The 14,323-nt window shown below is 42.2% G+C and overlaps 1 protein-coding gene across 1 annotated transcript in view; it reads right to left on the minus strand.

Annotated features, from left to right (window-relative positions):
• The window catches only part of LOC137424239 (uncharacterized), a 238,076-nt gene that overhangs the window by 112,164 nt on the left and 111,589 nt on the right, over positions 1-14,323 (minus strand). Inside the window, exons 9-10 of the mRNA XM_078773568.1 lie at positions 14,041-14,167; positions 4,288-4,418 (exon numbers count right to left, since the gene is read on the minus strand). Coding sequence (XP_078629694.1) covers positions 4,288-4,418; positions 14,041-14,167 — 258 coding nt within the window. The remainder of the gene's footprint in view (positions 1-4,287; positions 4,419-14,040; positions 14,168-14,323) is intronic.

A 14,323-nucleotide genomic window follows, 5' to 3' on the forward strand; every position in this document is an offset into this window, starting at 1 on the left:
AGAAATGCAGATCCATGGATTCATTCTTTTCCCCCAGATGGCCTGGCTATTTTCCAATAAAAGGCCTCTAAAGCCTATCTCGGCTGACCAATGCTACGGTTAGCAATGTGGCATCTGACGATGCTTTCTGCAATGTACGGTCTGCTTTACACAGACTGACAACTGAAAGGAATATGTATTAAATTTTCATATATCAGAGAGTGCGTGCCAGCACTCTCTATGTAGGTTAGGGGTGGGAATAAAATGTCGGTCCTATCAGCTATATACAAAACTAAAGTTGGACTATCTTCTCTAAAAAGCCACTTCTAGGCTACATATGAGAGCCTACCTGGTCTGTTCGGCTCATTGCCTAGTAGTCAGGTTCACTATGTCAATAAATTATATTTCGTTCAAAATCATGGTAGATTAGCAAACCTATACATTTTTGGAAAGGTTATAGCATAAGGAAACTAAAAATCAATGTTTACATTTGGAGAGATACCTGTATGGCGGCCATTTTGGATTTTCAAAATGGCCACTGTAAAATACATATTTTGTTCTATTTCTGCCTCTAATTACCCTAAAAACTTTTTAAAATATACTAAACCTATATTTTCAGGGACAAGGAATCCAATGAAAGTATCAAATTAGTGCTATGTGGAATGGTAAGACACGAATCAAAGGTTTTGAATTGCAAAATACTGTCTTTATATTCGCGATAAGTTGCATAATCAAATACATGTTATCATTTTGTACAGGCAGTTAATAACATCAAAATGTGTCACAATAATTCATATCATCAAACATACACCGGCAGTCAGCAAAATCATATATACACATGCAGTCAGTATAACTTCACATCTACACGGGCAGTCAATGACAAAATATACACAGGCAGTCAATGGCATCAAACATACACGATTACAGAATATGCCATTTAGAGTTCGTCACCACTGTCCTGTGTGTCGTATCCGACAATATAGTCCGCATCGTTTTCACAGTCCGTTCCACACAAGCAAAGGTCGGTCAAATTGATTGGCAAATCGAATTGGTCGAATGGTCGATCGAATCGAATTCGATGAATCGAATCGAATCGATCGAATTGGTCGAATGGTCGAATGGTCGATCGAAGCGATTGGTCGAATGGAATTGGTCGATTGGTCGAATTGGTCGAATGGAATTGGTCGATTGGTCGAATTGGTCGAATTGGTCGAATCGAATTGGTCGGAATTGGCAAATGTAAACATTGATTTTCAGATTTTCCATGTAATAACGTTTCCAAAAATGTATAGGTTTGCTAATCTACCATGATTTTGAACGAAAAAACATAGTGAACCTGACTATAGGCAGGGATCACGTTTCAGTACTCCAGACCATGGCAAAAGCAAAAAAAAGCAAAAAACCGATATCAGTCAACCCCAGAAAATCTTCTTCTTGTTCATAATAAGAATCTTCAGATGGTGTATTTCCGAGCTGCCTCTCTCAATGGAAATGGCTCTGGTACCATCTGATAGAGTTTTACTTGGTGCAGCATCCTTTGCTATTGTAATAGCTTGAAAGGATTCCCCGAAAAGTACACAAAACTGCATTTCTTTGTAAAGGAAGACGAAGAGACTGAAGGGGAGACGTTTGCTCTAGGGACAATCAGACATATATGGGTGTGGTTAACAGTGGAATATTATCAGGGAGTTGGTGACAGCAACAGGCAAAGTACGTAACAACCCACATACGTACCTATTTCTATAAAGTACGTGCTTTGTAGAATGTTAGATCGTCTATAAAGTATGTACAGTACCATTAAAATGTAAGCATGTCTATAAGGTTTGTACTACAATATTTGTATATCAGTAGTAGAACATCTACATATGTTTCTGAAAAAGTAAAGAAACAAATGATAAAAATAACAGCATTTTAAAAAATGCAAAAGGATGTGGGGATGCGAAAGTATGGAAACAAGTTTGGGATGATCACAATAATGAATAAATGATCATGTTTTTATTACTTGTGTGTGTGTGTGTGTGTGTGTGTATGTATATATATATATTTAAATAAAACAGGAGTGTCTGTCCATCTGTCCGTCCCCAAACTGCTCCCTCAGTTTTGGGGCTGGCCCCGCCAAAGCTCCTGTGGAACGTTTTGGGGTCCCAGCGGATGTTGTAAGGTAGGTAGGAGGTTTCATGAATAAATTCCTCAATAAAATGATGATTTTGAAATTAACTCGATAAGAACCAGCCGCAAATCCAGAAGTAGACACATGACGACATTGAGATGGTTTTTTAATATCTTAATACAATCGTCATTTGAAACTATTTTGTTAAAGTATCAATTTATGATTGGAATCACGTTTGGAATTGAGTGAATACAATTACGATTTTGAATTCGTAATTTTATTCACCCAACTGTACGGAACTACTGCACATCCGGATTTAAATATTTGTTTATGTCACAAATGTTGGTAAAAGTTAATTTTTTTTATCTTCATGCTATTTAATTGGTGATTGGAGTTATGCTGTTTGGAATGAAAATAGAGATATTGAGTTCAAGTGAATGACGAAATGCCGTGACAGCTCTACGCTCTAAGCGTAACATTCGCGGATCGCCATATGCACATTCGCCATTGACTGGGTATATAACCATTCAAACGGGTACGTTTTTCGTGGAAGTCCTTCACGAACCTTCTGTCCATGCTTAATGTTCGACTACAGGTGGCACAAGAATGTGGAATGTATTGGTTCCATTGTTTCCCATTCATCGTTTTTTTACCTAAGTCTTTCACGAACCTGCTGTCCATGTCTGACTTGCGACTGAAGGAGCCACAGTAATGTGGAATTTATTGGGTTCATGCTTTAGCCTTCACCGTTTCCGCATTGTTTGTTTTCTCCCGGCTCCCGCACGGGTACCTCGCTAATATATATATACACACACACACACACACACACACACACACACACACACACACGCTATAATTTACACAAAGAAATAACCAAAAGAGAAATAGATGTACGATATGTAAAAATACTGCAGAAACAAATATATAAATAAAGAAGGAGATTTATTCAAAAAACTAATAACAACCCTGAGAGGTCAGTGTTCAAGCCAGCATTTTAAAGTTTCAGTGTGGACCTCCATTTCTGTGTTTGGAAATGTATTTTATTGAAAAAAGGGTTAAAATACTACGTTATGACAAAGCTAAACACATATGTACTTGAGCTTAAGACAAATGGGCTTGGTTCATTTGGTCCTTGGCTGCAGGTTTGCATCAATTCTTGCAGGGGTGTGGTGATACCCTGTAGGTTAGAGCAGTAATTTGTCATTTGATCAGAATGCTGGCGAGAACTCGCCGACTTCTTCGAGATGGGCACCCTGTGATGTTTATCATCCACCTACTAGTGCCAGCAGATGGGACGCTTAGCTTAACATCCGAGGGATGGCAGACACATTGATGAATCACCCTTGCCTGTGAACTACCAGGATGGCAGTTTATAGCTGGGCCAAGATTCGAATCCAGGCTAGACAGCTCAGAGGTGAGTGTGTGTACCACTAGGTCATATTGCCAGCCAGCTACATGGTAAGCTATCATCCAAAAAATACACAAGCATCCTGGTCCGGAAGCCAAAGTGCATGGTCTAACAAGCATACCTGCTATTTCTCTGTTGAGAAACAATAATGTATGGAGAAAATCCAGAGACTACAACAAATCTAAGCACATGGACCTCAGCCTGAAGGCCAAAACACAATCATGCAAAGCTTGTCAATGTAATGCACATGTATCATGGCCTGAGGGTCAAATGCATTGTCATACAACAAAGACATTGTCGTTTTACATCGAGTTATTTTAAAATTTCACCCAAAAACAAAACGCTTCATCATGCAATAAACAATGTCCGTTTCTGCCTGATTGATGTCATCATATTGACAAAAAGATAGGCTTAAGGCCTTTGGCTAGGCCTGTATGCCATGTGACTTCAGACTGCATGAACGGGTACTTTCATAATGCTTAATTTGCATAAACCAACATGACATCAGTGGTGAGTGTAAAGATGTACAGCAAAAGACAAACACTTAAACAAACAAAGATGTATAAAAGTACATAAAAACAAGCAAAGATACAATCATTGAAACAGAGATGTAAAGATTACATGGAGATTTAAACAAGATAACATGAAAATAAAGATATAGTGACATAAACAGAGGCATAGACAACGATATAGTCTTAGGGCCAAAGATACAGTACAATAGTAAAAACATAATACATACACATAGGTACATTGAGATGGAATGATAAATGGAACGAGTTCCAGATCCTACCAGTGGGCTGAAATTGACATGGGACCGCCTGGGACCAGGGGGAAGTTTGATGAGTCCATAGTTGTCCGCAACACTTGCAGCACGGCTTCTCGACCTGCCGGCCATAGCCCAGGGCCGCTCGCACCAGTATGCTGAAATGGTAAGCACACGTTACATTAATCAGGCAAAACCTTGGTGAAGAGCCTCGAATGCCTTCCTTGTAGCTACATAAAATCTGTTAAATCCGACACAGTGGCATAATGGTTAGAGCATCCGCTTTGAATCTGGGAGGTCAGTGGTTCGAACACCGGCTTTTAAAAATAGTACGTGATGCTTCCTTGCTTTACGTTCAGCATTTAAATGGGATAGAACACAGAGAAACAACCATAGTTTGGCAACCATCGTGCAGACTTTGATAGGCCGAAGGGCCTCCTCCTGCGTTGAGGTTCCTGGTAAGGGAACTTCTGTATCATTATTACAAGGAGAGGCAACCTTAATTTTGGGACAAACACAACACAATACCTTTACGAAGAGTTCAAGAAAGACGTTTGTCATCGATTAAAGTAATGGTGTACCTATACCGTTCAAGCATCACAGTTAACTTTGGATATAAATATTTTTGGCAAATATAAAACTTCTGGCCACTGATATATCGAGCTTCGCAAAATCCCAAACAGCTAGTCTGCTTTGGGCACATCTTGCAAAATGCGAATCTGCTACTTAAGAAATGAAAATCTGACAAACCCCATGTCTGCAAAGAGCCTTTGCTCATCATAAGAGCCCCAATTATGTAAAGCAAGGTCAATGAAGCACCAATAAGCCTTAGCAGTGCACGGCAAGCCCACTTAGGTGCTCTGCGGTAGGAAATAATACACTGAAGAAAGCCTCCAGCACGATGATAATTTAAATGTAATGGAAAGCAATAATAAAGCCTAACCACTGCACTTCCATCTTTCCAAGTGGTTTACAATCAGCGCAAAACTGAAAACTCACAAACAAATACCACGATGTATTATGGTCGGAACGCAATGGTGTTACCTACTGTCAATCGAGAACATTAAACCGTTTCTCTTCGCCCATTGCTTTATCTGCTTGTTTTTTTAATACAAAAAGATGGTTTGCCTTGCACAATCAGTTCTAAATGTGCGAGCAGTCGTTATCCTCAGCATTATGGGTATTTATACAATGGAGATCGATAATTCTATTAATGTTTATTGTCGGGTTGAAATTGGGGAGGTACTAAATGAAGAGTTGTTTTCCGAACGCACGCACTCCCATGCATCGGAAAGAAATCCTTTTGTGCAACATTGTGCCACCATGAATATCTGATATATTGGCCTTGAACACCGAAGGCTTCCCAGTTCATTGAAAAGTCACGGCACGTGCCCATCGCCCTGTAATGGCATCCTCACTGTCTTTCTACAAAAAAAACTCCTTCATTATTCACGGCAAACAGAAAACTCTGCTCGTCTTGGTTGCGCGGGTATGTCGACACAATCTCCAACTGCCTCTTTAATTCACTCATACTGCCTTCCATATACATTATGATATCGATTTCAAAATTCGAGATTCTGTTTTGCAGTTTCTAGGAATAGGCATCCACATATGTTATTAGCTCCTTGGTTTGATTTGCAGGCCAATATCATTTATTCAACACTGCAGCTCACATTATGTGAAGTTGTGGGGTGGTTCATATAAAGGAAATGGATAGAATTGCTTCTTAGTAATTGTGTTTACTTGTAGAAAGCAAAATAAGTTTGGAATATCATGGTCCGATCAAAAGGTTCCGGGACTAAATATTCTTACAAAACTAAAGGACAACGCAGTCAATTAAATTTATCCCTTTTATAGTCGTCTCCTCCTGATTGAACACAACGATTTCAGCAGTCGTGTCATTTTCTGAAGCATCGCTGGTACCCTTCTTTTTGGGATGGCTTTCAGTTGCCGGGTCGTATTTTTGATGATGGTTGGCACATCCTGAAATATCTTTCCTTTCATGGTGCGTTTCAGTCAGTGGAACAGAAAAGTCATTTGGTGCCAAATCTGGTGAATACAGTGGGTGGGGAGCCAGTGGAATGTTGTGCTTGGCCAACGATCCCCATGTGGAGAATGATGAATGTGCCGGTGCATCGTCATGGTGCAACATCCACAAAACTGACTCCCGTTTTTCAGGCCGCTTCCGTTGAACTGCATCTCTTAGGTGTTTCAGAACGGCAAAATAAAATCAACCGATTCACCGTCTGACCTTGTGGAACAAACTTGTGGTGTGCCTTCACTGCATGTGGTGCATATGGTGCACTGTCCAAAAAAAAAAATCAACATCGTCTTTACATTTGAGTGCATATGCCATGTTGTCTTTGGTGGAGGTGATGACAGGGTCTTCCACTGAGATGACTGACGCTTCATCTTACAGGGTCGTAGCAATAAAGCCTCCTGTAATCATCACCTGTAATGATGCTGGGCTTTAAGTTTTCATCATTCGCTGCACGATTAATGACTTCTTGAAACATTGTGAGGTTCCATTTGTCCCGGAGTGAGAGCCTACGGGACAAACGTTGTCGAGACCTGCCTCATTCCCAAATATTGAGTCAAAATTGTTTGCAATGTGCCGTAAGAGATGCCAAGTTCTTCCGCCACTTCACGAATCATCATTAATCTGTTACGACGAATTGTCATGAGCACTTGCGACCGATTCCTCACTGTGCGAAGTTGATGGACGGCTGGAGAATGGATCATCATCGAGAAAAGTTTGGCCACTTTTAAACCGAGCAAACCACTAAAATGTTTTCGAACGGCTAAGAGCCTAATCCCCAAATGTGTTTTTCAACATTTCATAGGTTTCCGTGGCTGTCGCACCAGGTTTCACACAGAATTTGATGCACACACATTGCTCCTTCAAGTCAGACATTTTCCAATGGGACAGAAAAATAAACAAGTCTGCACAAAACAACATGTCACTCGAGACCGAGACAGGATGAGGCTTCCTGCCAGTGGTTTCATGTCAGCAAGTGTTGCCAATCATGCCACTTCTTTAATATCGAAAAAGTATACTTCGTTTCCCTACAGTACAGTGCCTTAAGAAAGTATTCACACACCTTGACTTTTTCACATTTTGTTATGTTACAGTCTGAATTTAAAATGGATTAAATTGAGATTTTTTTGGCAATGATCTACACCTAATACCCCGTAATATCAAAGTGGATTTTTTTGGAATTCTTTACAAATTAATTAAAAATGAAATCCGGAAATACTGTATCTGTTTTACATACAGTGCCTATAGAAAGTCTACACCCCCCCTTTCAACATTTTCTCCTTTTGTTGCCTTATAGCCTGGAATTAAATTGCATTAAACCAGATTTTTTCTTTCCACCTTTATTTACACATCGTAACCCACAACTTCCAAGTGAAAAACAAATTCTACAAATTTCAATAAAATAATGGAAATACAAAACTAGATTACCTTGGTTGGATAAGTGTCCACCCCCCTGAGTTAATACTTGGTGGAAGCACCTTGACAGCAATTACAGCTGTGCGTCTGTTGGGATAGGTCTCTACCAACTTTGCACACCTTTATTGGGCAATATTGGCCCATCCTTCTGTATGAAAAAAACTGCTTCTGTACAAGCTCAATCAACCCCAAATCCACTTTTTGAGGTGCCGACTTCTTTCCTGGAAGTCCTTGGTGTCCTTGCGTTTTATACCTATCCTGCCCCCCTCCCCCCCCCCCCCCAGGCCTTCTCCCTCCCACACACCTCCCGATGTCCCTGCTCTCAAATGTTGTGTTTGTGTGCTTCCTCCCCTTCTCTCCCCATCTTGTCGACCACTCCCCTTTTTATCTACTTTGTTTGCTTGTTTGTTTGATTTGTTTGTTTGATAAATGTTAGCTCTTTCACGAGCCTCGACTCTGTATACAAAAAAAAAAAAAAAAGGTGCGTGGGGAGCATTGATGGACAGCAATCTTCAAATCATGCCACCGATTTTCGTTGGGATTTAGGTCAGGGCTCTGACGGGGCCACTCAAGGACATTGATCTTTTTGTTCCTTAGCCACTCTAGTGTAGCTTAAGCTGTGTGCTTCAGATCATTGTCATGCTGAAAGGTGAACTTTCGTCACAATTTCAGCTTTCTTGCAGAGGGCAGCAGGTTTTTCTGTATTTGGTTCCATCCATTTTCCCTTCTATCCTGGCAAGTGCCACAGTCCCTGCTGATGAGAAACATCCTCATAATATGATGCTGCCTGGCCATACTTCACAGTAGGGATGGTGTTCTTTGGGTAATGCACTGTGTTGAGGTTGCACCTAACATAACGTTTTGCATTTAGGCCAAAACGTTCCATCTTGGTTTCGTCAGACCACAAAACGTTTTGCCACATGGCTTCAGAATCACCGGAGTGGTTTTTTGCATACCTCAAACGGGACTCAAGGAGGGCTTTTTGAGTAATGACCCCCTTCTTGGCACCCTACCATACAGGCCAGACCTGTGGAGTGCTTGGGATATTGTTGCCACATGCACACAGTGACCAGTTTTTGCCATAAAGGCCTGTAGCTCTTTCAAAGTTGCCATTGGCCTCTTGGTGGCCTCTCTGATCAGTATCCTCCTTGCTTGGTCATCCAGTTTGGAGGGACGGCCTGATTTAGGCAGGATCTTGGTGGTACCACATGCCTTCCACTTCTTAATGATTGTCTTGACTGTGATCCAAGGGATATTCAAGGCCTTTGAAATATTTTTATACCCATCCCCTGATCTGTCTTTCCCCAATTTATCCCTGAGATTTTTTGAAAGCTTCTTGGTGCTTATTGTTGAGTCTTTGCTGTGAAATGCACAACCCAGCAGAGGAAACCTACAGGAACAGCTGATTTTATTCTGAAATAATCAGAATAACTACAATTAACATAGGTGGAGGCCAATTAACTTGGTTGTGTGATTTTTAAAGTGATTGGTTACACCTGAGGTCATTTACAATTGCTATTATATGGGTGGTGAACACTTATCCAACCAAGATATTCTAGTTTGTATTTCTAATTCATTTTCTGAAATTTGTGGAATTTGTCCTTCACTTGGAAGTTGTGGGTTATGATGTGTAAATAAAGGTGGAAAAGTTTGATTTAATGCCTTATATAGGCACTGTAAGTATTCATCCCCCTGAGTTAATACTTCGTAAAATCGCCTTTGGCAGAAATTACAGCTTTGAGTTTTCTTGGTATATCTGCATCAGCTTTGCACATCTGGATTTGGGGAATTCCTAACATTCTTCCTTGCAGATTTGCTCAAGCTCTGTCAAGTTCAGATGGGGAGCATCAGTGAATAGCAATCTTCAAGTCTTTCCACAGATTCTCAATGGGATTCAAGTCTGGGCTTCGGCTGGGCCACTTAAAGACTTCACATTCCTGTTGTGAAGCCATTCCAGTGTTATGTTAGCTGTATGCTTGTCATTGTCCTGTTGCAACACAAATATTTGCTGCAGTTTATAGTCTTTTTCACTTTGAAGAAGGTTCTCCTGAAGGCTTTCCTTGCATTTGGCTCCATTCATTGTTCTCTCTATCCTTACAAGGCTCACATTTCCTGCCACTGAAAAGCATCCCCATAGCATGATGCTGCCACCACCATGCTTCACGGTAGGTAGAGTGTTAGATGGGTGATGAGCTGTGCTCAGTTTCCGCCAGACGTAGTGCTTTGCATTCAGGCCAAAGAGTTCAATTTTCGTCTCATCAGAACACATAATATTTTGCCTCATGCTCTCAGAGTCTTTCATGTGCCTTTTTTTTCAGGAGTGGCTTCTGTCTAGCCGCTCTTCCATAAGGCCTAGACTTGTGATGTGCTCCAGAGACTGTTGGCCTTCCGGCAGGTTTTCCTATCTCAGCCAAGGAAGTCTAGTTCTGTCAGAGTGGTCATCGGGTTCTTGGTCACCTCACTGTCCAAGGTCCATCCTGCCAGTGGCTCATTTTGGTCAGACGGATAGCTCTAGGAAGAGACTAGGTAGTTCCATATTCTTTCAATTTCCTAATGATGGAGCTCACTGTGATCTTGGGAACTTTCAACACCAGAAATTGTTTTATATCCTTCCCCTTCTCGATCGAGCGGACATATGCCTCCTCACAATGCTATCTCGGAGTTCTACGGACAGTTGCTTGGACTTCATGATAGAGTTTCTGCTCTGACATGCACTGTCCACTATGGTACATTACTATAGAAAGGTGTGTTTCTTTCTAAGTCATGTCCTGAGTGATAAAAGAACATGCGAGCGGACAGTTTCTCTCTTCTCTTCGCTCTTCTCTCTCTTCTTCCCTTCTCTTCTTCTTGGCTTCTCGATCGAGCGGACATTGTCCTCTTCCCTTCTCCTTGGGTTCTCGCTCAGACCGACCTTTATCACTCTCGTGTGCCTTGTCCTACCAAAGACGACAGTGAACGTTCGCGATTCGCTCTTGCGCATTCTCACCCTGAACCGTGTAAGAACGGTGGCATTTTGCTCTCGGGCTCAAGGGATCTCATCGCAGGCGGCCGTGTGCCGACATCTTGCTGGTAGTCGTGAGGAGGAAGAGCCATGCACTGGGAACCGCGGGTTTCCAAGCAGGAACTGCGAGTGGACAGGCGCGGCCCGTTCGATTCGCGTGCGAGGCCCGGAGTGAGCGCGACACACCGCGAGGCCTGGTTTTTACTGCCCACGCGCTATGCAGAAGAGTGAGCGCATTTTACCGGGAAGGCCTGAGACGACTTTGATGATTCCTGGCGAGACGCACCGATCGAGTTGAGCTAAGTGCAATAAAATTACACCTTTTATTTTTACATAATGATATTTCCCTTTGTCCGTGTTTGGGTCTGGTGTGGAGGGTCCCTCAAGTTAGGAATTTAGTTTATCGTGCGTTTCTTTGTTAACAGCATTTTCTTTAATAAACCCGTTTATTTTTGTGCATTTTAATTCTGTTTCGTTGGAATTATTTATTACAGGGTGAATACTGCCATTGGGATCCGGGAAGGTAAGGCTCCGGTTTACCCCCTCCCTCTTGCTTCCCCACGAGTATTCTCCGCTATATTTTTGAACTGAACGCCTTGGAGTAACAGCTCGTTTGGTCATCCGTGGTACCCTACGGGCATCACCAAGGGTAGTTACGTGACAACTGGTGTCAGGAGTGGGATACGAACTTTCTGACAGACGACAACTGGTGTCAGGAGTTTGGGATGCGGACTTGGAGGACATTTTGTGTTTGAGGGTTGCGAGTTCGACACCCGCTGAGGGCAAATTGCGCTCAGCATTTGGATATAAAATTTAATAATTTTCCCTCTCTCTCTCTTGGGGAGAGGATCGATTGTAGTACCGAGGTCCAAATTTTATAGTCCATTGGGGTGTACGAGGCGCAATATCGCTTTCTCGAGAAATTTAAATTGATTTTTTCTCTGAGGTAAAAATACGCGCGCGGGAGAACTTCTTTCTCACCGCGAATGGCGGAAGTGAGTGAGAGGGCAGAGCGGGTTGGGGAGCACGGAGATGATGGAAGTGAGCCGGGGGTAGGTGGTTTTGGGAATTTCCGAAATGGGGAATGTCCGATTGTCGCGAAGAAGAACCACTTCAATGTACTATAAGTAGGGATCCGGTAGACCGTGTGTTCGTTTTAAGTGTATCTTCGTCCCCATTACGAGGAGTGGGGTATGTTAATTAGCTCAGGGATTATGGGTAATGTATCCCTTGTATATCGTTATCTCTGTAATTTATTTCCTATGCCCCTTTTGGCACCACACCATAGACACTAGCCAAGCCACGCAATCGTCCGCATTTAAACTCACTATTTAAAAAGCTAACTGGAAGTCATGCATCAAGCCCTTCCGCTGACAACCTCGACTTGGGAAGCGCACAGGTCGGGCAGGCCGAGGCCATGCCCGGAGGAGCCAGGAAGGATTCAAAAATGAAGGGATTTAGGGACGTGAGTAATTGGGTTGAGTGGAAGTACAGTCGTGGCCAAAAATATTAAAACCCTTGCAGTTTTTTTCAAATAATGCACCCTTTCTTCCAGAAAGTTGTTGAAATTAAAATATATTTTGGTATCTACAGATGTATTTCTTTGGTTTGCAGTGGAACAAAACAAAAAAAGCTGAAATAATTCATTAATCTTAGCATATTCCACACAGAAATCCTTAAATGTCCTGGACAATATTATTGGCACCTTTTAGAAGTTGTTAGAAATCATTTAGATTTCAAGCAGGTGATTCTCCTTTACTTTGGAATTGAACTTACCTATGGTGAGTTGCAGGTGCCTGCAATATAAAAATCACTCATTCAACCAGTTTGATAGAGAAAAGGAGTCATTCTGCTGTTTTGTGTCACTGTGTGTACCCCAATGAGCATGGAGAAAAGAAAGAAAACCAGAGAATTGTCTGAGGAAGTCAGACACAAGATTGTAGCCAATCATGGACGATTGCTCCAGGCTACAAGTCCATCTCCAGAGACATTGATGTTCCTGTGTCCACTGTACGCACTGGTATCAGGAAGTTTAAGGCCCATGGCACTGTAGCCAACCTCCCTGGACATAGCTGCAAGAGAATACTTGATCAAAGCTTGCAGTGAAGGATTGTTCGAATGGTGGAAAAAGCAGCTCGATCAACTGTCAAACAGATTCAAGCTGACCTTCAGACACAAGGTACCACAGTTTCAACTCGCACCATCCGTCGCCAACTCAATGAAAGGGGGTTCTATAGTAGACCCAGGAGGACCCTGCTACTGAGAAAGCCTGCCTGGAGTTTGCCAAAACACACCTGAACAAGCCAAAATCCTTCTGGGAGAATGTCCTATGGACAGATGAGACCAAATTAGAGTTTTTTGGTGAAGCACATCATCTCCATGTTTACAGAAAACAAAATGAAGCCTTCAAAGAAAAGAACACCTTCCCTACAGTCAAACATGGAGGAGGTTCAGTGATGTTTTGGGGTTGCTGTGCTGCCTCTAGCACTGGGTGCCTTGAATGTGTGCATGGCATCATTAAATCAGGAGATTACCAAGGCATTTTGGAGCGCAATGGTCAACCCAGTGTCAGAAAGCTGGGTCTCTGTCGAAGGTCGTAGGTCTTGCAGCAGGACAATGACCCCATACACACTTCAAAAAGCACCCAGGAATGGTTCAAGCCAAAACGCTGGACTGTTCTGAAGTGGCCGGCAACGAGTCCAGATCTAAATCCCATTGAACACCTGTGGGGAGATCTGAAAACAGCAGTTGGGAGAAGGCACTCTTCAAATCTGGGAGAACTGGAGCAGTTTGCCCAAGATGATTGGGCCAAACTGCCAGTAGAGAGGTGTAGGAAGCTCATTCATGGCTATAGGAAGTGCTTGACTGCAGTTATTTTGTCCAAAGACCGTGCTACCAAATATGAAGTCTAGGTTGTCAATAATTTTGTGAATGCCATTTCTTTCTTTTTTCTGATTTAAAAGGATATATTAAGTTCTGAATCAAAAACAAAGGTTCTGTAATATTAACAGTGAAATAAAGAATTGTGGAGACCAAATACTTTTGTCAATTTCAACTTGTTTTTGAAGAAAATTGAGTTATTTGAAAAAAGTGCAAGGGTGCCAATATTTTTGGCCACGACTGTACATGAAGGTGTAAAGAAGGTAGTAGGAAAGGAGAATACATTATCTCCTCCCTGAATGCTATTTTTGAGCCAGCTTGGTTTTTACCGATAATCCATTAGGCAGAAGACAAAAAGGATGACTGAAGGTAGTTTCTAGCTAGGCTATCGTACAGCAAGAATGGTCAAAGCAGGAAATGGTGTGTGCGTGTGATCATAAGGCACCATGCATGTAGAGTCCGCCACTTGCTCCATCTGCCACCTTGACAAGGCAACGCCGAGTACCTCGCCCTGCAGTCTCCATCTTGTGCAGCCGGGCAAAACGGCCACTATGATTCACTGCAAAATTGGCCTGCCAGCACACGTGTCCAATATGGTGTTCAATCACTGATGATCATGACCAGATGACCGATGCTTACATCTGCATTAAATGATCGTACGATTATGAGGATTGCAGCTCACTGGTTGTTGTTGCATTGTAGAGGATGACTGAACGTGGCAATCACAT

Source organism: Myxine glutinosa, chromosome 3 (assembly GCF_964187855.1).
Source record: "Myxine glutinosa chromosome 3, kmMyxGlut1.1, whole genome shotgun sequence".
Classification (NCBI taxonomy): Eukaryota; Metazoa; Chordata; class Myxini; order Myxiniformes; family Myxinidae; genus Myxine; species Myxine glutinosa.